The 24,144-nt window shown below is 33.5% G+C and overlaps 4 protein-coding genes across 5 annotated transcripts; 1 reads left to right on the top strand and 3 right to left on the bottom strand.

Annotated features, from left to right (window-relative positions):
- Positions 1-1,839: 1,839 nt before the first annotated feature.
- On the bottom strand, positions 1,840-20,387 carry LOC123696999 (exportin-4-like). The gene is made up of 15 exons (XM_045643409.1): positions 19,202-20,387; positions 18,807-19,085; positions 17,865-18,692; positions 17,509-17,675; positions 17,011-17,178; positions 16,539-16,645; positions 16,080-16,236; positions 15,300-15,459; positions 10,671-10,831; positions 9,827-9,957; positions 9,421-9,572; positions 8,996-9,165; positions 8,662-8,761; positions 5,586-5,771; positions 1,840-2,384 (listed from the first exon to the last, which is right to left on the bottom strand). The coding sequence occupies exons 1-15, from the start codon at positions 19,250-19,252 to the stop codon at positions 1,911-1,913; spliced, it is 3,291 nt and encodes a 1,096-aa protein (XP_045499365.1). The 5' UTR covers positions 19,253-20,387; the 3' UTR covers positions 1,840-1,910.
- LOC123697008 lies at positions 11,708-13,535 on the top strand. The gene is made up of 4 exons (XM_045643422.1): positions 11,708-11,954; positions 12,052-12,343; positions 12,710-13,019; positions 13,468-13,535. Exons 1-4 carry the CDS (start codon positions 11,770-11,772, stop codon positions 13,515-13,517), a joined length of 837 nt encoding a protein of 278 aa, XP_045499378.1. The 5' UTR covers positions 11,708-11,769; the 3' UTR covers positions 13,518-13,535.
- Positions 13,005-14,319, bottom strand: LOC123697009 (putative nuclease HARBI1). Its single transcript, XM_045643423.1, has 3 exons — positions 13,933-14,319; positions 13,630-13,850; positions 13,005-13,408 (listed from the first exon to the last, which is right to left on the bottom strand). Exons 1-3 carry the CDS (start codon positions 14,132-14,134, stop codon positions 13,031-13,033), a joined length of 801 nt encoding a protein of 266 aa, XP_045499379.1. The 5' UTR covers positions 14,135-14,319; the 3' UTR covers positions 13,005-13,030.
- A 319-nt stretch (positions 20,388-20,706) lies between the features above and the next one.
- LOC123697006 (acetyl-CoA acetyltransferase, mitochondrial) lies at positions 20,707-23,039 on the bottom strand. Of its 2 annotated transcripts, none has more exons than XM_045643419.1 (3): positions 22,775-23,039; positions 22,335-22,523; positions 20,707-22,048 (listed from the first exon to the last, which is right to left on the bottom strand). In XM_045643419.1, the coding sequence occupies exons 1-3, from the start codon at positions 22,829-22,831 to the stop codon at positions 21,026-21,028; spliced, it is 1,269 nt and encodes a 422-aa protein (XP_045499375.1). In that variant the 5' UTR covers positions 22,832-23,039; the 3' UTR covers positions 20,707-21,025. The 2 variants fall into 2 exon arrangements, with proteins under 2 accessions (XP_045499375.1, XP_045499376.1); XM_045643420.1 differs by lacking the exon at positions 22,775-23,039 and adding an exon at positions 22,597-22,733.
- Positions 23,040-24,144: the final 1,105 nt, after the last annotated feature.

Raw genomic sequence — 24,144 nt, 5'->3', positions numbered from 1 at the left:
GCTACAAAATACACATACATTTAAGTTGTTTAAGATAATGTTTATCTGTCTGCAAAAATATTAATTTGTAATTTTTATCAACATAAATAATGTATAACTAGAAACACTATATTATATCTATTAATGTTTACATTATCCATTCTATGCACATCTGGCAATCTCGTTATTTTTAATTCTGTTAGGAATTTGAATTTTCATGGGACATAAAAACAACAACATTGCTAGGAAATATAAAAACTATTTAACTTATAAGTACATACATTTAACTGTTTGATAACACATTAGTGTTACAGACCTATGCACATTCACCATCTTAGGATATCTTATAATATTATTCAGAATAATAAGTACATAATATTATAATGAAAAATTTGAAATACGTATAAATAGAAAAATTCAAAATTTTAGCTTCTAAAATTGACTACAGATAAATGGATTTTCTCCTAACTAACTCATGCTACGCCCTCATAGTCATCAATACTCACAACCATTTCAATAAATTTTATTTACGGTATCGTTGTTATTTCTTGTGTTAATAATATTCTTCAGTAGAAACCCTGTAGATTTAGGCCTCTAACAATTTAAATATTTGCTAGAACTTTTAATTAGGGATTGTTTGCAAGGGGAAAAAGTTTCCTTATAAACACGAAATTTTTTCGAAACCCGTTTTATTATATTATATTTTAGAGGAAGCTTTTCACCAATATTCAATGGAGAGTAATTGAATTTTTGCTGTTCACTTAGTTAGTGGACCCAAAAAAAACCATACATGGCAAATAATCATGAGCTGATTTTAGGTGAATGCCCTATGCATACGTCATAAAAAAGAGCGTGGCACACGTGTCAGAAATGAAACTTCTTTGGCAAGATTCAAAGATACCAAAATCCTGGCATTACTCCATTACGTGACGGTATTGCCCATTCCACTTTAATAAGATTTTTTTTCGTATGGAAATAAAAATATTAGAAAATTACGATAAATTTCAGAACTTAATATCTTTATAAGATGGAGGTACATATTAGGTATAAAAGGTAAGGTAGGTTATTAGGTATTAAAGAAGTGTTAAGCCCTCAAAATGCATTTCTCGGTAACAATCAATTTCTTTCACTAAATCTTAAAATATATGAGAATATTATGTTAATATAAATAATATAATAACATAGTGCGACGCTAAATTATAAACAAAAGTTTAATTTATAATATGTGAAATCCTAAGATTCTTGTTCATTGTTGGACTTAAAAATATTAAAATAAGTGTGACTATATTTTGTTATCTATATTTACAATATCAAGTGACATAAACCTACCTGAATAATTATTAATAACTTGTTGATCGCTATTTACGACAAATAATCCAGGAAATTCATCCATACACATTCCGCATATTTATTTTATTATTTATTTTCATAGCATTCAAATGTTTTATAAAATGATAATTTTTAAGGAATAGAAAAAAAATCAAACACGAGGCGCAATTAGAAGAAATACGATTGCTCAGGCGGGACCACGAGTGACTGAGAAGCAATTTGTCTTGTCATGGCAAAAAGACGCGGGTTCGAATCCCGCCTCGTGATCGGATTGTTTCTATTCTTAAAAAAATTCTCAGCATATTATTGAGTGATGAAGTGAATGATAATGATTTATAACCTTAGTATAAATCTTAACTATATTTTATATATATGTCAAAGAATTAAAAAAAAACGAGAACAATTACTAGGTACAATAAATTTGTACAATTACTTTAATAAAAATTTTATGAGAATTTTCTTAATTCCCAATAAAATACATTTATACTAAACACAGCCCTCTGGAAGGACTACATCGATTGCACTTACATACTTAGTCGTATAAGTCTTTTCACCATCAAACATGGCCGGCACGATTTGAAACCAAAAAAGTCATCAGCTCCTTATTTTACAATAAGGAACCCGTGTACGCTAGCTAGGAACTTATCGAAGTTGTCTTGAAATCTAATTTTATGAGTTCTCAGTCCGTCGAAGAGAACGCCATTAGTTAAAACGCCGAAGGCTTCTTCCAATCTTGGGACATTCCCTGGGTCGTTGGCTGCGAAGGCATCTATGAGTTGTCTGGCCAAACCTTCTAGTAGGGCTGGTTTGACACAAGTTAGCGCGTATATCGCGGCACCGGCTGCCGGTATTGAATCCGGGGGTATTTCCATTTTAATTATAAGCATTAGGAGTAATTCCGCTAGAGACAGAAGTGATACGGCGTAAGGGTTGTCCGCGCCAAGCGTGCGCACTTTGTTCGCAATGCCGACTATTGTATCGCAGCAGAGAGTAGACACATCACACGACACTGCAGTTAAGCCTACGCGTAGGGCTGTCACCACCATGTTGAAGTCTTCTACTGGTAGACTGGTTAGCTGAAAACAAAATTTCGTAATAAGTATTAGGTATATAAGGTAACGGCACCAGTGGTGGACAAGCATCCAGTAATGGACAAAATAAATATAAAATTTAAATAATAAGACCAAAATAAACGTTATATAATTTGGCAATACTTAAAATAAAAGTTTGGTTCATAAACTATCAAAATACGACACTTCGTCTTATTCGGTCAAAATGTTTTGAAGATGGCATAAGTTTGTGTTTAGTTGCTGCGACTCGTTTCTAAGAAGTCCGTTTTTACTAAGGAAATCCTTAAGGAAGTGAGGACACAATTTTGTTTTTAAGAATTTTTATATAAATCTTAGCAAAATTTGACATTACTTTTATTTATAGTAGTTAAGTGTACGAAATATTACACGATTTAGTATCATGATAGGTTAAGTTGTTTAAATAAAATTCGTCAGTGTCCATAACTGGATTTAATTCTATGGATATATCCATTTATGGACAAATGTCGAAACTAAACTTTTTTTTAAGATATTAATTACATGCGCTTTTCTATATTGTCTTTTCTTTCTGATTAATAATATAACTATCACGACCATTTCGAACACAGGGTTCCAATATTGTACAACAATTGTCCATGACTGGATTTGCTTTGGTTCCTATAATGGACATTGATATTTTTTGTTAAAATTACACTCCCCGACAAATTGGTAATGCAATCAATGCCCTTAATAATGGGGATAAAGTAACAAAAGCCGCTGAAGGATTTGAAGTGCCAAGAATAATTTTGCACAATAAACTATCAGTTAAAAGTCCTAAGGTCTGCTCAATGGGTCCAACAACATAATATATATCTGAACATGAAGAATATATTTAAGAACAATGGGTCATTATGTGCTGTGCGACTCGTTCTCGCTTCATCCTCTATCACTGCGTAGATAAATCGCATCCATAAGCGCATTGTAACGCATCTATCATCTCTGATGAACTGTTTGGATAGCGATCCATTCCAATTTAGCAGCAGACAGCGGTCTGCTGCTAAATTCCACCACCATACAGCACACACGCTTAAATTTAATCCACACCATCTTGACAACAGTTTAAAAGAAGCTTTTTGCCTCGTGCTACAATTTGGAATCCATATCGATGGATCGATCAGATTAAGGCTGCTATTGGCGGTTCACTTCACGAGTGTAGCGGAATGCCAGGAAACAGAGAGATATGGTGGAACATCGTGAAGCGGGTAACATCTACCCTTCAAACCTCATGTTGACCACCCTTCACTCTGACTAGAGTGATACGACGAAGAAGAAGAGTTCCCAAAATGGATGGATGTGTGGCAGTACTTTTTTTAGTTATATTTTTCATCCCTGACTTATTGAGTAATAATAGAAAACCCATATTGTTTTTTCTTAACAGACACAACTCTTATTTAACGATGCATTTGTCCAATTTTTTCCTAGAAAATGGAAATTAAGACTGTTTAAAATATTATAAGTATGCAAAATAATTAATAAATACTATTTTTTATAAATACATCTCAGATTTATTGTATTCCAATCATCATTTGCAACATTTTATTGATAACTATAAGTCTTCTCCAAGTGTAAATAACTGGAGAAACAACTTTAGGTACAGTCCATAAATGGGTGTTCATAACTGGATGTTGTCCAAAACTGGTTGTCCATCATTAGATTTTAACTGTCCAACACTGATGCAAAAAAGTGGTTTTTTTAATTTATTAATAACTTCATTATTTATGCATTGTAACACAGAACTATATCGAGATAGAAGGAAAGAGTGTATGTACCTCGCGTGGCGAAAAGACGATTAATCATCGTCTTTGCTCGCCACGATGCTCAGTCTGTTCACGACCTCTCTCCGTGTGTGACGTACTAATGCAAACAGAAAATGGCCCCGTGCTCAATAATTAACTGTGCAAACACCACCAAAAAAAGTTGAAGGTGTCAATGAAAATATTTCCTTTGACGGGTAAGTACTTTTTGCCCTAAAATATCTGTTATTACTTATAAAACAATTTATTTTTGTGCTCCGTAATAATTTAATGTAAACGGTAACGGAATGATGCTACTTTTCCATTACGGCTTTAATTTTACACGCCAGACTGGACATGCATTGAAAACCAGCAATGAAAATAAAACATTCCAAACTGTCGAAACGCGGTAAAGGTTGATTTCTCATTTTTCTGTCAAAAGTAAGTATATAGAGTTGTACGCCACGATTTTCAATGCCGATTTCTTAGTCGATTCAAATCGATACCTATTGAAAACAGAAAAATGATAATTATTTTTTAATCCTATAACTAATATTATTGTTGGGTCGATGGTTTAAAATATATTTACTACATACTTATTGCAAATTTGTTTCAGTTTTCCGAAAGATACTCTTGTGAAAAATAAATGGATGGAAGCAAAAACTGGTTTCCTACGAAACACAGTCTGATTTGTTCCATAAATTTTCACGAAGATTCGTTTACTGGCCCATCAAAGCACTGGCGTGCAAGATTTGATCCGAACATACATACATTCATATGTACACATGCATATACATACAGTTTAAGTTAATAAAAAACTTGTAAAAATTAACATTCAATTTTATTCTCATTCTTCTGTCAAGGTCAAAATCGATTCCCAAATCGATTCCATAAAATGTTTTAACTACCTACATAGTTTCGATTTATTAGGGGACAATTATTTTGACGTTGTGAACATCACTAAAAGACTCGACGTCAAAGTACCTACGCAAAATGTTACACGGTCGGTTCTCATATAAATCGACGAACTATTTCCTTCTATCTCGATATAGTTCTGTGCATTGTAATCTTTTTTCTAACAATGGTTATGTTAAACTAACATTGAACTAAAGGTATTCAAAAACAATATCCAATAAAATTAAAAAACCTATGAGAAATTTGCAAAAAACTTGAATTTTTTCCTTAATCTGTACAAGACTGGTGCGAAGACGTTAGGTTGAATTTTAACAGTGGATAATTTTTGGAAATTATTTTTTAGACGTGTTATGTGACGATCCAGGAAAAGTTATGTCGCAAGAACATCGTATGCACATTGATAATGCAAAATTCTGTATTTATCACCCGATGAATTTTTGACGAATTGGACGTATTTTATCGACTCCTGAAGCAGTAGCAGCTTTTGCAGCAGCACCAGATATTGCAATTCGCGTCACTCGCGGCAGCAGCAGGCGCTCACCTGCACAGTGGTGTCGAGGTCGCGTAGCATGCGGTAGGCGTGGTGCGCGAGGGCGGGCAGCGCCAGCAGCGGCGGCGTCACGAGCGGCAGCAGCAGGCGCAGGCCGCGCGCGCACGTGTCGCCCACGCCGCGCTCGGCGCCGCTGCGCGCGATGCTGCAGATCAGCTCCATCAGCGCGCAAATGTCCTATGACATACGATTACTATTAGAACGATCGAAGCGCGAGTAGAACGCGGCTATGGGACTTCTACGATGTCGCCTGCCCGCGTACCCCACGCCAAACCAGATACGCCACGTACGCTGCGCAGAAACAGACTCAAACATAAGTTATGATGATGAGTGAAATGGATAATGGTGTTCAAACCTTTTTGTCGAATAATGTATTAAACTTTTTTTTTATGTCAGAGCAAGCAATGGAGCAGGTGGGCCACCTGATGTAAGGTGGTCACCAACGCCCATAAACATTTGTAACACTAGAAGTGTTACAGGTGCTTTGCCGGCCTTTTATGGACAAATAAACTACCATTTCAAAAATGTATTCGAAGTACCCATCTTTTAATTTTATTGCACGGATGAGTTTAAACCAATCATTGAAAAATAGGCCCTAAGTCGTATGAATGAAACCAATATAATAAATTCGGCTTGAAGGACCACAAAAAGATATAAATAAATGCGAGCCTTAGTACTACGTAATACTACGTATTACGTAGCAGTAAGGCTACTCCAAGATAGTTTGGGAGTACTGAAAATATTTTCTTGTACAAAATTATTTACAGTACTCCAAAATTAACAATGCGCATGCAGATCTTCGCAAATTATCGTATTTCCAAAAACACCCGAATCATTGAATCGTAAGAGCCCTAAACAGTTTGCACTTGCATTTTACACCTTGTTCAAAAGAAAGTCAACTGGTCATACACAATCGAAAACAAGTTGGGCGGTGGTGACGGTAGCCTGTCAGTCAAAAATCCGTCAATCCTCTTTATATATTGGTGGTGACTGCATGCTCTTTGTGTCGAATTTTATAGGGCTGCTATTACATGTCGCGGAAGAATTCTAATCAATACCCGCGGCCCCATCATTAAAGCGGCTCGACGGAACACAGTGGGGTTTTAGTCGGTAAGAATCCGACATAACCCACGGCTCCTTCCCCGGGGGCCGTGGGTATCTTGGAAGATTTCCCCACTATAAAAAAAAAGAAAGGGCTGCTATTACATACCCTTCTTGGTTTTGTTTTTTTTTTCGATGAAATGATTATTTACACAGGTAGGATAGCAGTAGGGAAAGTGAAAATGAAGGAGAGCATAATGAAAATTCCGATTTATCTACAATGTCAGAAATAAAGATAATACCTGATTCTAATTGTTTTTATTTTTATTTTTTGTAATTGTAATAATATTGTGGAATGAACAGTACTGTAAATACTTTTGAACTGTGATTTTCATGATTAGATTTCTACGATTTGAATGTAAAATGTTTGAAAACCATATATTTTACAATATAAACCTTGTGTTATTTTAACCTTCTTTTCTTCCAACATTACACCAGCTTCAGTAAGATACTTTAAAAGTATTACAAAATTTTCCAAGTAAATCAATCCAACAAATATAATATATTCGCAATCGTGGGGTTATCCTCGCTATTTACTTACGAGGAATTATCGAAACGAAATCGTTACAGGTAAATTAGCTTGGAGAAATTTTTGCGTTTAGTTTAGTAGTGTATGGTCAGCAAATAAAATAAAACAACATTTTATTTTTAGTTTTTATTTTATACAATATGTATATATTATATATATATGGGATTTTAAATTAAACTATATGTGTTTCTCCTCTGAAAAAGATGAGACTTTAATTTAATATTTGCACATTTAACATACGTATAACTTTTACAAAATGAACATGATTTTACAAAATGACAATGTTACTAAAATGAAAAATTTACTAACCTGAAAAAGAAACGACATTTAAAGTTTAATTCTTTAGTTTGAGAAGTCAAAGGCGTGCCTCGACCATGTTTTAACACTGGAGCCATTTTGAATTAACAATATAAAGTTACAACACTTACACACAAATTAAACACTTCAACAAATATTATAACAATAATAACAAATAATAACAACAATTAATCAATTAAACTACGTACATAATAATTATAATTTTTGAATGAAATGTGTGCTTTATGTTCTAACGGTACCAAACAACTGCATTTGGCACCTGCGGACAGCGTAAACTGGTTTATTCTGGTTTTGTGCGTGTTTCCACTTTCCACTATCAAGTGACGATTTATTTATTTGTTTTGTTTCGTAATTATTATGGTCAAATATTAATTATGAAACAAATTATAATGGACACGATATTTTATTGTTTCACGGTAGTCGCCTTGTCGTTTGCTCAAGGACGTGAAATTGAATGATATATTTTTTTTATAAAGTCAAAACCATTTTCTTTCAAATTAAAAGTTGTTTTTATTGAAAACAAAAGTGTTGCTAGGAATAAGTATAAAATTAAATAGTAATGTTAGGATATCGAAACATTTTTGTATAGGCCAGAACGATATAGTGGAAACGCGCTCTAAGATCTGAGTAATATACACACCACTACATATGCAAAAATTTCTCCAAGCTAATTTACCTGTACTTACATATCAATATTATTATGTGGGTATACCTTCGTATTACAATGTACTCTATGGTGTACAACATAATGTCGATATTCAATTGATATGAAACGCATGGGGCTACGGGCCATGCTATGGTTTATATTCCTTGAGTCAGTAGCTCGATGATATAGTCTCGGTACTACCATCGACCGCGCAAGGTGAGCGCACTGAGTCATTATTTAATATTATTTCAGTTATCTACCTAATTATAATTAATTATGGAGAGTTATTTAAATTCTCCGACATATATATCAATATAACACATACACATCCGTCCTCACAAATTTTCGCATTTATAATATTAGTAGGATAGGATAGGAAGTAGGATAGGATTATAAACTATGGTACCAAGTTATCATAATTTATTTGAACGTAAACAAAACACGATATAGGAAAAAAAAACCAATGTACATACCTCATACGCCTCTTCTTCGGCATCTTGTGGGATAGTTGATATTTTCCCTGAATTCCATCGCATGTACACTTCAAATGTTGTATTGCAGATCTCAAGAAATCTAAAAGGAACAAGATACAGATCAATTAATAAAGAGCGTGTGTGCCGAGCACACGTGTCAGAACTGAAACTACTTTGGAAAAATAAAAAAAATACCAAAATCGTCACCTTACTCCATGACGTAACGGTATTGCGATGACGCGACCTTGAAATTTTACTCTCAACGCACCTAAAGAATTTTCACTCCAAAAATAAAATTACAAAAATAAATGAAAAATCTTTCTAATTAACTTACTTATTAACATTCTGTTGTTGCACAGAGTGCAACATTCTCTTCGCGCTTTTGGCAAGGAGATTGAGAGCGGGCAACACTACACCCGGATAGTTATGGTACTTGAACAGAATTCCCGGTATTTTGTCCAATGCACCGATCAACATGAGGAATTGTTCGTCTACTGTTCCAACCTGAAATAATTTAATATTGAATAAGCATGTACGCACAATTCTTGTCTTATATAATAAAAAAATATTATACAGCACATTTAGCAAATAAAAAAACGGTAATTAAAAAGTCGGAAAAGGACAAAACGTTTTGAAATCAAAATATTATTGTGCAGAAATTTTAATTTAATGTTATGTAGTTAGAATCGATAATAATAATTTGCACGCGGTATATTTAAAAAAAATCATTTCATAAATACTTCTGCAAATTGTACATACTTCATGTACACCTTCAGTGACGCCAATAAAACAATCGAGGGTATCTGCTAACATGTTGCGAACTGGTTCCGTATCCGATTGCATATTCAATATATTCTGCAGTTTGTCCGTCAATGCGACTGTACTCGCTAATAGCCTGTTTCGTACTTCACCTAAAAATATAACATAAAAATTTACGTCAAAAAATTATTTTTTTAATTATAAAAGGTATATGACATCGATTTTGTTCAGCATCGTATCAATATACGATTACACGTTGCACATGCTCTGGTTATAAAAAAAAATTTTTGAATTTTTTAAGTCTAAAGTGTAAAATTTTTTGTTCCCTGCAATCAGCTCAAATACATTAAGACAAAACTAAAGTTCTAACTTATTTTAAAAACGATCGCTATTATGCTAAAGCTACCTTCAGAATACGTAGCGGCAATAGCAAAAGCTCTATGTAGCTCTCTTCGTATATCCCCAGGCAAGTTACTGCCAGACGCTTCCCAGGCGACTAGAGACAAAAATTCTTCACAACTCGCTAATGGACTTTCCCTGAAAAGTAATACTATTGATGGAATTTAAAAAAATCTTTATCATCCAATTATTCAAATTCAAATTATTCAAATTATTTATTTCTTCAGTTGTATGATATAATCGGGTGTAATCAATTTTTGAATGTTTAGACGATGGATGTATCGTTATTTTTATTGGTATGCGTTTGCATTTGCATTTATATTATGTCTATTTTTGAAGTTATACTTCTTTTGGCGCGATGGAGAAAAATGATGAAAGTGAATTTTTACGATGCGCGCGCACACCGACATCTAAATTTAACAGCATGAAGTTAGTTCTAGGTGGTATGAAAATTGATAGCTATGTTCAACTTCAAGTTGTATATTCTAGTATTTTTTTCCATACGCCAAAGAAGTATAACTTCTAACGCGTGTACATAAGTACACACACTCTTTTTTTTGCATTTAAGTTTCCACAGGTTTCCATGTGCGTATTGTATGTGCGTGTCTGTGGATGTGCAATATATTGCACGAGCGTGATTGTATATCTGTGTGAGTGTGCTCGCGTCGACCCGTACGCAAGTTTTCAAAGGCATAATATTATATCTCTCTCTGTGTGTGTACGCAACAGACCACACGTGTACACGTATGCGCGTGTGTACGGGCTCACTTTCGGTGGTAGTGCACGTACGTAGTCAGCAAATGTATACATGTGTGCATGTATAGGGTAGACGTGCGTGTGTGCGCGCTCACTTGCGGTGGGTGTGCGCGAGCGTGGCCAGCAGCTGCGTGGCGTGCGTGGCGGCGACGGGCTGCGCGGCGAGGTGGCGCAGTACTGCGGCGGCGCGGCGCGCGGCCCGCCGCACCGCCCACGCCGCGCCCTGCGAGCCCGCGCCGAACGCGCTCTCTAGCACCTGCAATGTTTGTTGTTTACTAGCTGTTGCGCGCATCGATGTCAAATCTATACTAATATTATAAAGAGGAAGGTTTGTAATTATGTATGTATGTATGGTTTTCACGCATAAACTACTGGACCGATTCTGATGAAATTTGGAACAGACAATCTTTAGACCCTGAGAAAGAACATAGGCTACCTTTTATTGCGAAATATGCACCACGGGCGAAGCCGGGGCGGACCGCTAGTCTATACTTATATTATAAAGCTAAAAGTTTGTTTGAACGCGCTAATCGGGAACTACTGGTACGATTAAAAAAAATACTTCGTTGTTAGATAGCCTATTTATCGAGGAAGGCTTTCATCACGCTAAGACCAACAAGAGCACTGCGTGTAAAACCGCGGAGCACAGCTAATTTTGTCTAAAACCTAATAAATTATATACTTAAACGGTCCTCAAAAATCACTCTTGCCCGTTTTCACCAACATCCCCTATACTATCACATAAGTATGGGACCCTTTACTTAAAAGGTCCCCTAAACTAGCCCCTATATAAAATTGCGTTTCACCATCATTTCTATCCCCTAACTAGGGGTTACATAACTATGTGACGTTTTTTTTTTGATGTTAGTGATTGTTTCACTTGTAGACTTATCGATACTTTTAAATAATATCGTTTTTTATAAAATTCTCTGAAGTTTTTACACAAATAAATATAGTTTATGATAAATAATGTTTTCATAGCAATAATAAATATAATTTCATTCATTTTTTTAATTAATTTAATATTTTCTAGCATTTTTACTCGGTATATGCATAACGAAACTTGCATTTAATCTGTGGTAACTTGTATTTGACAGTTGGTTGACATTTATGTTTGTTTTATTCGCCTCTTCCGTGTTATTTTTAAATTTACAATTTATTTAGTTGCGTTCGACAATCGATTATTATAATAAAATGGCAGAAAAAAGGAAGCGTAGTCAAAATTTTACAGTGGACGAAAAAGATAAGTTGGTGAAATTGGTGTGTGTTTTTAAAAACATCATTTTAAATAAAAGAACAGATGGTACAACCAACCAAGCTAAGAACGAGGCTTGGATAAACCTCTGTTCTCAATATAATTCAACGGGAAATATGTACAGGTTAGTTAAATAAACACAAACATGCCATATTTTATCATTATGATAACTACCACATGGTCAACTATACATAACATTATATATCTACATTTTATCGTAGGAGTAAAGATGCTCTCATGAGAGTCTGGGAGAAAATGAAAAGCGAAGCAAAAACGTACAACTCGAGAAACAGGAGTTGTGCAACTGGAACCGGTGGAGGACCCTCAACTATAAAAACAGACCCAATATTAGAACAAGTCTGTGAATTAATGGGTCGAGGTTGCAGTGGTATTGCTGATGTTTTAGACTCAGATTCAGTTATCCCAATTTCATCCATCAATACAAATGTTATTGATCCAGAACTGACCAGTGAAGAATCGCAGGGTATAATTTTAGACGCTGAACTGGTTACGGTAAGTACTGCCAGATATATAATTTTTATTCAATCAACAATTTAATTATAGCTTAGGCAATATTAGTACTGTATTAAGTTAATAAAGTGTAAAAGGATTTTTCTATCTTTTCTTTTCTTCTTAAATTACTTTTTCACTTAATACTCAAGCCGATCAGATCTTGACAAACAAGATGACTCTTTTGTATATAGAAAGAGGACGGGCTACTTATGTTAATTATATAAAAAGAGCTACATGTAAGTAAAAGAAAAAACGTTTATTGGTACACACCAAAGTGCACACAGTAATACAGAAAATAAATAGTATAAAAGAAAAGTATAAAATTTAAAACTAAACAATTTTTAAAGTACATTAATTTGTTTCCAGGACATGGGAACAAATGAAGTTAAGGGAGACGAACACAATGTAGTGAACACACCACCATGTTCTAAAATATTAGAAACTCCTCTTTGGAAAAGGCGTAGACCAATTCTCAAAGAAAATCCCCAGACGGAAGTTGTGTCTACCCTGTGTACAGGATTCAGGGGGATAAATGAAAAAAAAATTGAAATTGAAGATTTAAAAAAGAAATTGCTGGAAGAAGAAATAGAATTTAAAAGAACCTTATACAGTTTACAAATAGAGTCAGCAAGAAAAGATTTAGAAATAAAAATAGAAGTTCTTAACCAAATAAAGGGTATGCTATTATTAATTTATTTCACGTAACAGGTTTTCAAAATAATTTGTAATTTGTAGTCTTCTGTATCCATATGTGTTCTGGGATGTGATGTTGGTAATGTTTCCTATTTGCCCATTTGAAATGAGTTCCTCTATATTAGGAACATTATTTTCATTCACCGGCTCACGTTCTTTTCTTAAAATACATATATTGTGTAAAACACAACACGCAATAATAACATTTATTGCATTTTTCAATTCCAGTCTTATACCAACAGCTAACACAGGAAAACGTCGTTTTAAGACTCCATATTGTCTTTCTACCACATTCCTGGTTTTTATGTGAGCCTCGTTGTATTTCTGCTGACCTCTTGTCATAGGATTTAAATAAGGAGTCAACAAATGGTTCTGAAAAGAAAAAAATATCTGCTGTTTTATAGTTCATAATATTATAATTTACTTTACAGGTGGAAACTTCAATCTGAAGAATTTATTTGGTGTGCCAAAGAATGACTAAATAGAGAAATTGTATTTTTTTAAATAAATTGTTTATCTATGACACACGGATTGTATTTATTTCTATACATATTCTCCTTTTATAAATACTTGTACTTGCTTAACTATTTTACCTTCAACGGGTATCCACTGTCACCCAGTAAATAGCTGTCAGTAAAGTCTCCTCTTTCAAATTTTCTAAATGTATGACTATTTTGATAAATAGCCGAGTCATGTGTTGAACCTGGCCAACGTGCCACAACATCCCTTATTAATAAATTAGCTGATGCTATTGTCTGAACATTTATGGACATGTATCCCTTCCTGTTCCTGAATAACTCTGCATCATCGCCACCTTAAAAAAACATACAAAACGACATTATTTTGTGTAAAATACTGACTTGTTAAAGTAATAAAGTTTAGTCTTGAAGTTTCACCTGGTGATTGAATTTTCACATGTGTACAATCGATGCAGCCAAGAACATTAGGGAATCTTGAAATATTATAAAATTCCATCTTAACGTTTTCTTGCTCCTCACTTGTATTAGGGAAGTTGACAAACTCTGGTCGTAGAGTTACAATCGCTGCAGATACTCGCTTTATTATCCGACTGCAAGTAGCCACACTGATACCACCCATGTCTGCCACAGCTAACAAGTGACTCCCCGTAGCATAAAACCTCAATGTTATTAATAATTGATTAATTGGAGATATAGAATTATTTCTGAAATAAAAGCAAATGAAATAGGTAAGGACAGCATTTGTAACTACACAAGTTTAAAAGAAAATATAATCGTAGCGTAACTAAACAAAAAAAAATACCACGCGCACTATCATAGCATGTGCATAAATACAAACCTATTTATAAAAGCTTGAAATTACTAATTAGTAGATTGTACTCACCTATTATCAGGAAATTCTAAGGCGTGTTCAATCTTTTCCAATAAATACAACACTGATGATTTACTTAACCTATATCTCCGAAAAAAATCAGTTTCATCAAAACTTTCGAAGTAATTTGGTCGTTTTCGGTATATTTTTGGTCTACGATGGTTATGTAAGTCGAATATAGTCGAAACCGTGTCTAAATTTTCTAAAAACTCATATAAATCACTATCCATCTTTGTTTCTTAAAGGATCACTCACTTATGTGCCGGTTTATGGGCCAAAATGTCGGTCTCCTAAAGTTAGGGGACTTTTTAACGTTTAGTTGACCCCTAATGGCTGGTGAAACAGAAACCATCTTTTAACGGTCCCCTAAGCATGTTTAGGGGATCCCATAAACTTAGGGGATGTTGGTGAAAACGGGCATCTATCTATTTAAAAAAGACCGCATCAAAATCCATTGCGTAGTTTTAAAGATATACGCACGCAGACACGAGACAAAAGCCAATAGAAACCAAGATTCAGAAACCCCGCGAAGAGGGCTTTCGATCTATGATGATACTAGCTTTCCGCCCGCGGCTTCGCCCGCGTTTTCAGAGAAAAACCCGCATAGTTCCCGTTCCCGTGGGGTTTCCGGGATAAAACCTACCCTATGTGTTAATCCAAGTTACCCTCTATATGTGTGCTAAATTTCATTCAAATCCATTCAGTAGTTTTTACGTGAAAGAGTAACAAATATCCATACATCCATACTTACAAACTTTCGCCTTTATAATAGTAGTAGGATGATACTATCTACATGTGAAGTACATAATATGTATTTATTTCGTTGAACAAACAAAATAAAGTTATGGAAGCTCTCGTCTTAATTTAAATGATAAAGAAAATGTATTTGATATGATGACGTCGATTTATTTACCTCAGAATATTGTGACGATTGCTGCATCAAATACGAATTAGCCCAAATTTTCAAGAGCCATGACAATGTTGCAGACAGTTCCGGACTGAATACAGATCCCAGACCCGCTTCTAAAGCCACACACTCATATGCACTAATTCTAAGTATTTCGCCGACTAACCTGAAAATTTGTTTGAATTTTTTTTTTTATTTTAACAACCAATTAACAACTAACAATGATATAGAGTTTTTGTATAGATGGCAAATAATACCTCAATGAAATGAAATGAAATGATATGGCGAAAAAAAAATATTTGGACATGTACCTCTCTTATTTATCGACATTTATTTAAATGTGAATTTGCTATTTAAGGCGACTACACCACCGAAACTAGCGCCCCCCCAACATTTTATTTTTTTACTCCTAAACCAAATCAAATTTAAAAAATCTAGCTCGGTACTTTGCTAGTATATTACTTGTAGTATTTTTGGTATTACTTTTCATTATTTTGCATTCGGTAAATTAGGAGAACTTTTGATTACCGGCAAAAGTGGCCACTTTTGGCGGTAATCAAAAGTTCTCTAGAATAATGAACAGTTAGAATAGTGAAAAGTAATACCAAAAATACTACAAGTAATATACTAGCAAAGTACCGAGCTAGATTTTTTAAATTTGATCTGGTTAAGGAGTAAAAAAATAAAATGTTCGGTGGCGCTAGTTTCGGTGGTGTAAGCCTCTTAAGAGTTTTACAAAAACATCAATTTTTTTTTTTTTTGACAAAATGTAATAAATCAACATACTTAAGTACAGAATCGACATTTTCCGTATTGTTGCTTTCCCCAACTAAATACCGTAGCGAGGCATCCACATTGGCATTCTCCGACATACTAAACTGTACTATCTCTTGTGGAATCAGCACTGTTTCACCTTCCACGCAATCTACTGCTATGAAGTGACCTTAAAGTATACATAAATTGTTTAATATTATAAATTAGAATTTACTTAAACAAAAATGAATATATTATCGTTTGAAAATATTATATTGACTTGACTTGATTCAGTATATAAAATATATTGCAAATCTTCAAATTTTTTATAAGCTCAATTACATAATATCATTTTTTCAAAATTAGTACAAAATAAATAAATGGTTTTTTTTTTCGGCAAGTAATAATTTTTTTTGTGTTAACTACAAAATTCTTTTTCGATAGTATTTTTTTTTGTTGCATATATAGATTGACCAATTTTTAGAATCTTACCAGTTATCATGAGAATCCAATGGAGATCTTCAAATAAAGTGACTAGTTGTTCCCCTCCGCTAACTGGTAATTTCCCCATATACATCAATTGCAGCTGAGATTCAAGCCTGTGATATAATCATTAATTTTTTAATACTTTGCAAGTTCTTAAAAAAAGCTTTTTTTTAACATTTCCTTGTGAGGAGATACAATTCAATGTTATGATATTCACTAATATGTTTATCTTATGTACATACATAAAACTTCTTTTCCTAGCGAGGGAGCTAATTAATAAGGAATGAGCAGCAGATAATGTGTCAAAATAACATCTATAAGATATTCAATAAAAAATTGAGTGTACTTAATTCTTTAGGTTCATGGCATTCAAATGCATTAAAAATTATCTATAAATTGGTATTTTCTTAAAAATTTTCCACTTTATAAATTTATTGAAAAAAAAATCTTTTTATTTCTAAGTGTGAAAAAAAATTACCTCTTGCTCCTATCAGTCAACAACGTGTACAACACATGACAGCAATGTGCCGGCGCTTTCCGCGCTATAGCACCTATAGTGAGCAACACATTGCTGTGCAATTGCCGCTCGTCCTCTTGTACGTCATCCTTTATGTCCTCTGAACAACCGTCGCTACTCTCTGCACCTCTGATTGATCAATAGAATAATAAAATATAAGAAAGAAGGAAAAACATTTGTTCCAGGACGTAAATACAACGTAAATAAGGACATAAATACAATAAAAAAGCGTGTTTGCCGAGCACACGTGTCACAAATGAAACTTCTTTGGCAAGATACCAATATAGTCTGAGCCTGAAGCCTGACTCCTTGACATGAAGTTATTGCCATGACATGACCTTGAATTGTGTGAAGAAGTTTATTTAAAAATATAATAATTGGAATCAATTATACATTTGCAACATTGTTTTTAACGACAAAGTTATTAATTATTATTTTTAATGCATAAACTATATATACCTTGTCCCATCAGGAGGTGCCAGCCTACACTGTAGATATGTATTAAATATTTCTATACAAGGGTTCATGAGAGCTTCGTTTGAAAAGCCATCAGTGTCATGAACTAGAGAGCTCCAAGTATGAAGAAATTTGTTTAATGCCTCTCTCCAAACTGTGTCTTCATTTATCTTAAACACAGAATATTTTTGTTAGAAATGAAATTCATGCAATGGTTTAAATTCTTTTTAGTAATGAAAATTTTTACAAAAATAACTGATCCAATAGGTAATTAAATCTTAATCTCATGACTAAGAAGATAAATGATATTCAATATATCCATTAAAGCCAATTAGGGTTACTCAGTTGAAAATACTTACACCTTCTTCAATAACAGACCCTCTGATACAATGACATGTATATGTTGTTAAATTTTGCAGAAAAGTTGGTGGCGATGCAGCTATCATTGGAGGTGTGAAAAACTGTACAAGCCGTCTATAAATATCAGCTATTCCAAGCATCTCCCTATCAGCCGGTTGTATAAAAGCCAGCATCCTCATAAAGTTGTTAATATAATTCTCTAAGTACTGCTCTTTCAGATTATTTGCAGACACAACAACACCACTTAAACTAGCCAATTGTACTAGGCAAGTGAGAGATGGATTTGCTAAATCTGGATTCTGTCTTACATGCAAATGAATTTCAAAGAATAGAGCTATTAATTCAGGTTTCATTATTGTGTCCCTCCAATTTAGACTAAGACGTAATGCTGGAGCACTGTCACTCTCATATATAGCTTCAAATGCACCAATCAATCTCTTTGAAAGTAACGGTGATACATGACTCCAGCATAATATAGATTCAACAATAGTTAACAATTGTTTTGTCAACACTGCTTGATCCCCTTCTGGCCGAACTCCAGAATGTACAATTTGTTCCAAAACTCCAACAATAAATCTGAATATTCTCTTCAGATCTGTCGCCTCAAATGACTTTTTAAGCCAAAAATGTACTTCCCAAGTTAAGCCTACATCAGCAGACTTAACTGTTATGGCATATTCTTGCATTAAAGCCTGAATCAATGCGCATGCTAATTTTTGTTGGCCTATTGGAGACCCTAATATAATTTTCTCTAACTCATCAAGCAATGCTTTTCTTTCTCTTCCAGAATCATTTATACTGCCTCTTTTGATAATAACTGCAATTGTCTAAAAAACATAAATTAACAAACTATATGCGTTATATATATATTTATTGAAGATTTTAAAAATAATCAATTCAGTAAAGATACAATTTATGACACAAAATAAATAAAATTTTACCTGCAACAATTTTTCTTTTAGGAATGGTGGTGTATCTTTTCGTAATAAATAGTTGAGTAAATATTCTCGAAGCGAATTAATATCGTTTTCACTAAGTAAATTCCATTCTCTAATTAGTGCAGATTTTATTAATCCCGCAGCTTCAAATAAAACATAGTCAGAAGAGGATTTTTCTAAAAGTTCCCTACACAATTGATATGGATTTTTTGTACTCCGAAACTCCAGAAATACGCTTTCAGCCTGATGTCTTTGCTCTGAACTGACTAAATTCGGTGGTGCCTGTGTAACAATTAATATAAAATATGTATGTAAACAAAAAATAAATGTCTATATAAAACAACAACAACAAGTTCTTAGCTTACAAGTTACTACAGACAGAATGAGATAATTTTTACCATTAGCATTTGAGCTGCTGCTTCCAAAGTTTGGATAGCTGTATTATCCATGGTGTTTATGTTGAAGAGTGAATTGACATGTAACTAAAATTATGAATGAATTTTATATCTGCTCTAATGGCAACCGCATAATCAAGAAATACTATAAACTTTACTTCGTAGTTGTTTGATTCCAATCACGATTAATGATAAAACGCGCCGGTAATTCTAAAATTCGTATCAACATTTGCAAGTTAATTGTTCACTTTTGACTTTCATTTTACAAAAATTGACATAATATTATGTCAAATGTCACAACTCACGAAGAATATATTTTTAATATTGGATTGCTGATTCTGGATACAAGCATTTTTAAATTTTGTAAATCAAGATGTTTGGCCAATTAAAATCCAGTATAATCGTCCTATTAGCGCATTTATATTGTGTAGTTATGGGGCTTCTCCGAAAATTATTTTCTAGTTTCTGCTATGATAGCTGTGGAAAAAGTTCTATTCAATTTTATGAGTCCCAAGGTGGTCAAAAACTTTAAACTGATGTCGAAAGCCCTTTACCAGCCTTATGAGTAAAATGATAACTTTTTTTTAAATAAAACGGGAAATATCCAAAATTTTTACATCAAACACGCCCACGCCACACACTTAACGATTATGTACATCCTGTACCTATATTATATGTACATAATTATATATGATTTATTTTTTTATGTAACTATAGATAGAAACTAGCTAACTCGGTAAATTCTACTCTTATCACTTATGGCTATAAAAGAGTAGTTGGCCGATTCACTGATCTATTTCATATTATGTACTTACACAAAATTTCTTAATTCTTAGTCAGTCCAACCATTTCAAAGGGGTTCGGTAAAAAACATACATAATAGGTACTTAAACTACCTTGTTTATTACCTACTTATAACATTTTTTACCAGTTTCACAATTATTATTGTCATTCATTTTTAATTAACATTTAATTACCATAAAGCAAGTATTATGTAGGTAATAATAACGCCATAATTCTTACATGAATACTGAAATTATCTTTTTTTGTGTTACATAATGTTTCAAGCAAAAAACCTCATAGCAAAAGAAGCAAGCACTCTGAATAAGCTCATCTACCTATCAATGCCATATAACTAGGCTATTTCTCACAATTATTTATACAATCATCTCATCTTGGTAAAAACAGTTTACACTGATTTATTTTCATTTTCTATTCTCTCAAGCCTTTTGTCCAATATTTCTCGGTTTAATCGATGCACACATAAGAACTTTCCATTTAAAAATAGAACAGGTATATCATGTCTGTACAGCCTTAACCATCTTATGTTTTCTCTGTGTGTTATATCAACTTTATTAATTTTTATTCTATCTTTGTATGGTTCTAGTTCCTCCATAACAATATCACACAGAGGACAAGGATCTTTTGTATAAAATGTTATTACAGGCAGACCATCGGTAGCTTCTGGCCTGTAAATAATGAATGGTGATTGTAATGAAATACCAGAATAAATATTGTTGATTTAATCATAAAATCATGATAAAATACATAGCATAGAGTACATCATAAAATATATTATACAGCACAACTTAACAAACCTTAACTTAAGTAACCCTGATGAAATTAACTTAATTATTCTTTAATAGCAGCAAGGCACTTTTTTATAATTTAATGTTTCAACTTTATAAAAGTAATTTATTAACACATTCTATACAGGGGCTATACCCGTATTATATTTACACTATTACTGATAATACAGGTAATTTAATTATAAATATAATATATAGCCATAACCATAATTTTAGCAGGGTTTATCACACACTAAACTTACAATTTCTCAATCATGATAGATGATGCACCACCTCCTCCATTACAAATAGATGCTACACCTTTTTCACCCTTTTTCAATGCATGGCACAAATGAACCACAATTCTGGCTCCAGACATACCAATAGGATGACCGAGACTCACTGCACCACCATGGACATTGACCTTGGAAGGGTCTAAACCTAATAATTTTTGATTAGCTACAGCTACTGTACTGAATGCTTCATTGATCTCCCAAAGAGCTACATCGTCTTTACTGACACCAGTCTTTTCTAAAAGTTTAGGGATAGCAACTGCGGGGGCAATTGGAAAGTCAATAGGATCACATTCACCATCTGCAAATCCAACAACTCTAGCGATGGGTGTTACATTCAATCTCTGAGCTGCTTCAGCTGTCATTAATACTAAAGCAGCAGCACCATCATTTAATGTTGAAGCATTTCCAGCTGTCACTGTACCATTATCTTTTTGGAAAACAGTAGCGAGTTTAGTAAACTTTTCAAAGTTCACTCTCTTGTATTCTTCATCTTCTGAAAACATTACTGGTGGTGCACCTCTTTTCTGTGGCACTGGTACTGGTACTAATTCATCGGCAAATGCCTTTGTCTCATAGGCAGCTGCACTGCGTTTGTAACTATTAATGGCATATTCATCTTGTTGTTCCCTTGTTATTTCTAATTTTTTTGCTGTATTTTCAGCACAGTTACCCATATGGAATTTATTGTACACGTCTGTTAGTCCATCAAATACAATACCATCAACTAATTGCATGCCACCGTACGTAGTGTCACCTCTCTTTAAATAGAAGGGAACATTTGACATAGATTCCATACCTCCGGCTAACATAACATCTTGAGCACCAGTTTGGAGACCTTGTGCAGCCAGCATTACTGACTTCATTCCTGACGCACATACTTTATTCACTGTGGTGCAAATTGTACTTTTTGGGAGGCCTGCAAATATAACAGCCTGTCTAGCTGGAGCTTGTCCTAAATATCCTGAGCACACATTGCCCATATACACCTAAAAAAATAAAAGATTTATTACATAAAATTTTAAAAGTAGGTAGACTTCATATTGTAGTCATATAAGTCTATTTTATTGTTAATTTTTGGAATTGTGTCCAATAAATTTAATAATTAAAAAGACATGAAAAATATTTTTTCATTGGCTACATATATTTTTTATTATCTTATCACGTTCAGATAACAAAAGCACACACGCGAAGCGAAAAAAAATCGTTAAACCAAACATAGTAGGTCGTATAACTGTACAAATAGAAAGTATGAGTATGTAAATTGGAACTAACCTCTTTGATTTCTTCTTTAGGAATGCCGGCTCTTTCGATTGCTGCTTTGACGGCAACAGCCCCTAATTCCGTAGCCGAAAGATTAGCTAAACTTCCTCTAAAGGATCCCATTGGAGTCCTTACTGCTGATGCAATTACAACTTCATTCAGCGAAATTTTAGTAGAATAAGTCGCCATCGTAGTGTATATCTAATAAAAATATACAATTTCTTACAATTTTTAATAATACAAACAATAAAAAAGTTTAAGAAATATTTTTTACCTATGTAAAAATGTACCTATTTATTTAAATTAAAAAAAATATTTGTTTTAATCACTCATATGCTATACTCGAGGTGCGTTAGCTCGATCAGCTCACTCGATTGTTCAAACACGACTAAAATTTTTATCGTTTCTTGACGCAGGAAAAAGTTAAAGATCTATAAGTACAAACCACAAACCTTGTTCATAGCACGCATTTTGATGTTAATTATTCTACTTCCGTTGGAAAATATCATTGTTATATTTTAGAGAAAAACTTTGGAACAAAGTATTCAGCGCGAGAACACGTCGACTGTAGATAACAAATCTCAGAATTATTTGAATGAAAATGTCGCTTATCAACGAATTGTTAAGAATATAATTATTTGCATCTTTATCACAGTCACTCCCAAATTAAACTTTATAAATGTGTGCAGCAAAGTTGAAAATAGGCAAGCTTACATACATGTTAAATGTTTTCAAGTTGAACTTTGAACTTTATATTTTAATAAAATTAAACTGAATGCCCACAGAATAAGCTATACTATTAATTCTATTTATGTACTTACCATAATATAATATAATTATTTATACTTTTATTTAATACGAACTGATTGAAAAAATAACTAAGGGCAATCTAGTAAAGTTTATGATAATGAAGAGTTCAATTATTATGTACCTATTGCAAAAAATAAAAAGTCAATAGTTTCTGAATTCATTTATTAGTTTCCTGAACACAAGCGAAAGCTTAGTATTCTTTTAGTATTGGATCGATCGTGCCGTGTGTGAAAAATATCCTAAAATATTTATTTATTTAAAAAGTGTAAAAATCACCTATAAATAGTATTTTTTATCTAACTTTAATAATATAGTCGACTCTCGAACTATTTCGAAACTGTTATACCTAATAATATATTAAGTATAATCGCATTGTTTATAGTTATAAAAAAAGCGTTTAATTGTAAAGAATTCATGACCACGATTTTCGGCAGTTTTCAATTTCGCGAGTTTGACTTTAATCACGTTCTTAGGGTTCCGTAGGTAACCAAAGGGTAAAACGGGACCCTATTACTGAGCCTCCGTTGTTTGTCCGTCTGTTTGTATCTCATAAACCGTAATAGCACGTAACAGCTAGAAACATTGAGATATAAAGGAGATATACATATGGAGACGACACCGCCTACATCACTAATGTTCCGCTCACCATAAGCCATATAGCTTAACTGCACGCTCATTTTTTATTTGTTTTAAAGTGAAACGCATCAAATATGCCTTCTTGTGTGTTACGATATTGCACAATAATACAAATAATACGGAAAAGTGCAAAGGAATAACTTTTCATCGGTAAGTACCTAACTAGATAATAATTTTTAAAACTTGCAAAAAAATGCGCCCTGCGCCGGCGCCGCCGCGCTTGGTGCACAGATTTTGTTCGTGGTGTCTCCTCCATACGTAGTAATATTATCTCAATGGCTAGAAAGCTGAAATTTCAACAAAAATAATGTATTTCCGTTGCCGCTGTAACAACAAATAATAATAACATATTAAGGAGTCCCCATACAGTAAATGA

Source organism: Colias croceus, chromosome 13, assembly GCF_905220415.1.
Source record: "Colias croceus chromosome 13, ilColCroc2.1".
Lineage (NCBI taxonomy): Eukaryota > Metazoa > Arthropoda > Insecta > Lepidoptera > Pieridae > Colias > Colias croceus.
This window is presented reverse-complemented; position numbering and strand designations above follow the sequence as displayed.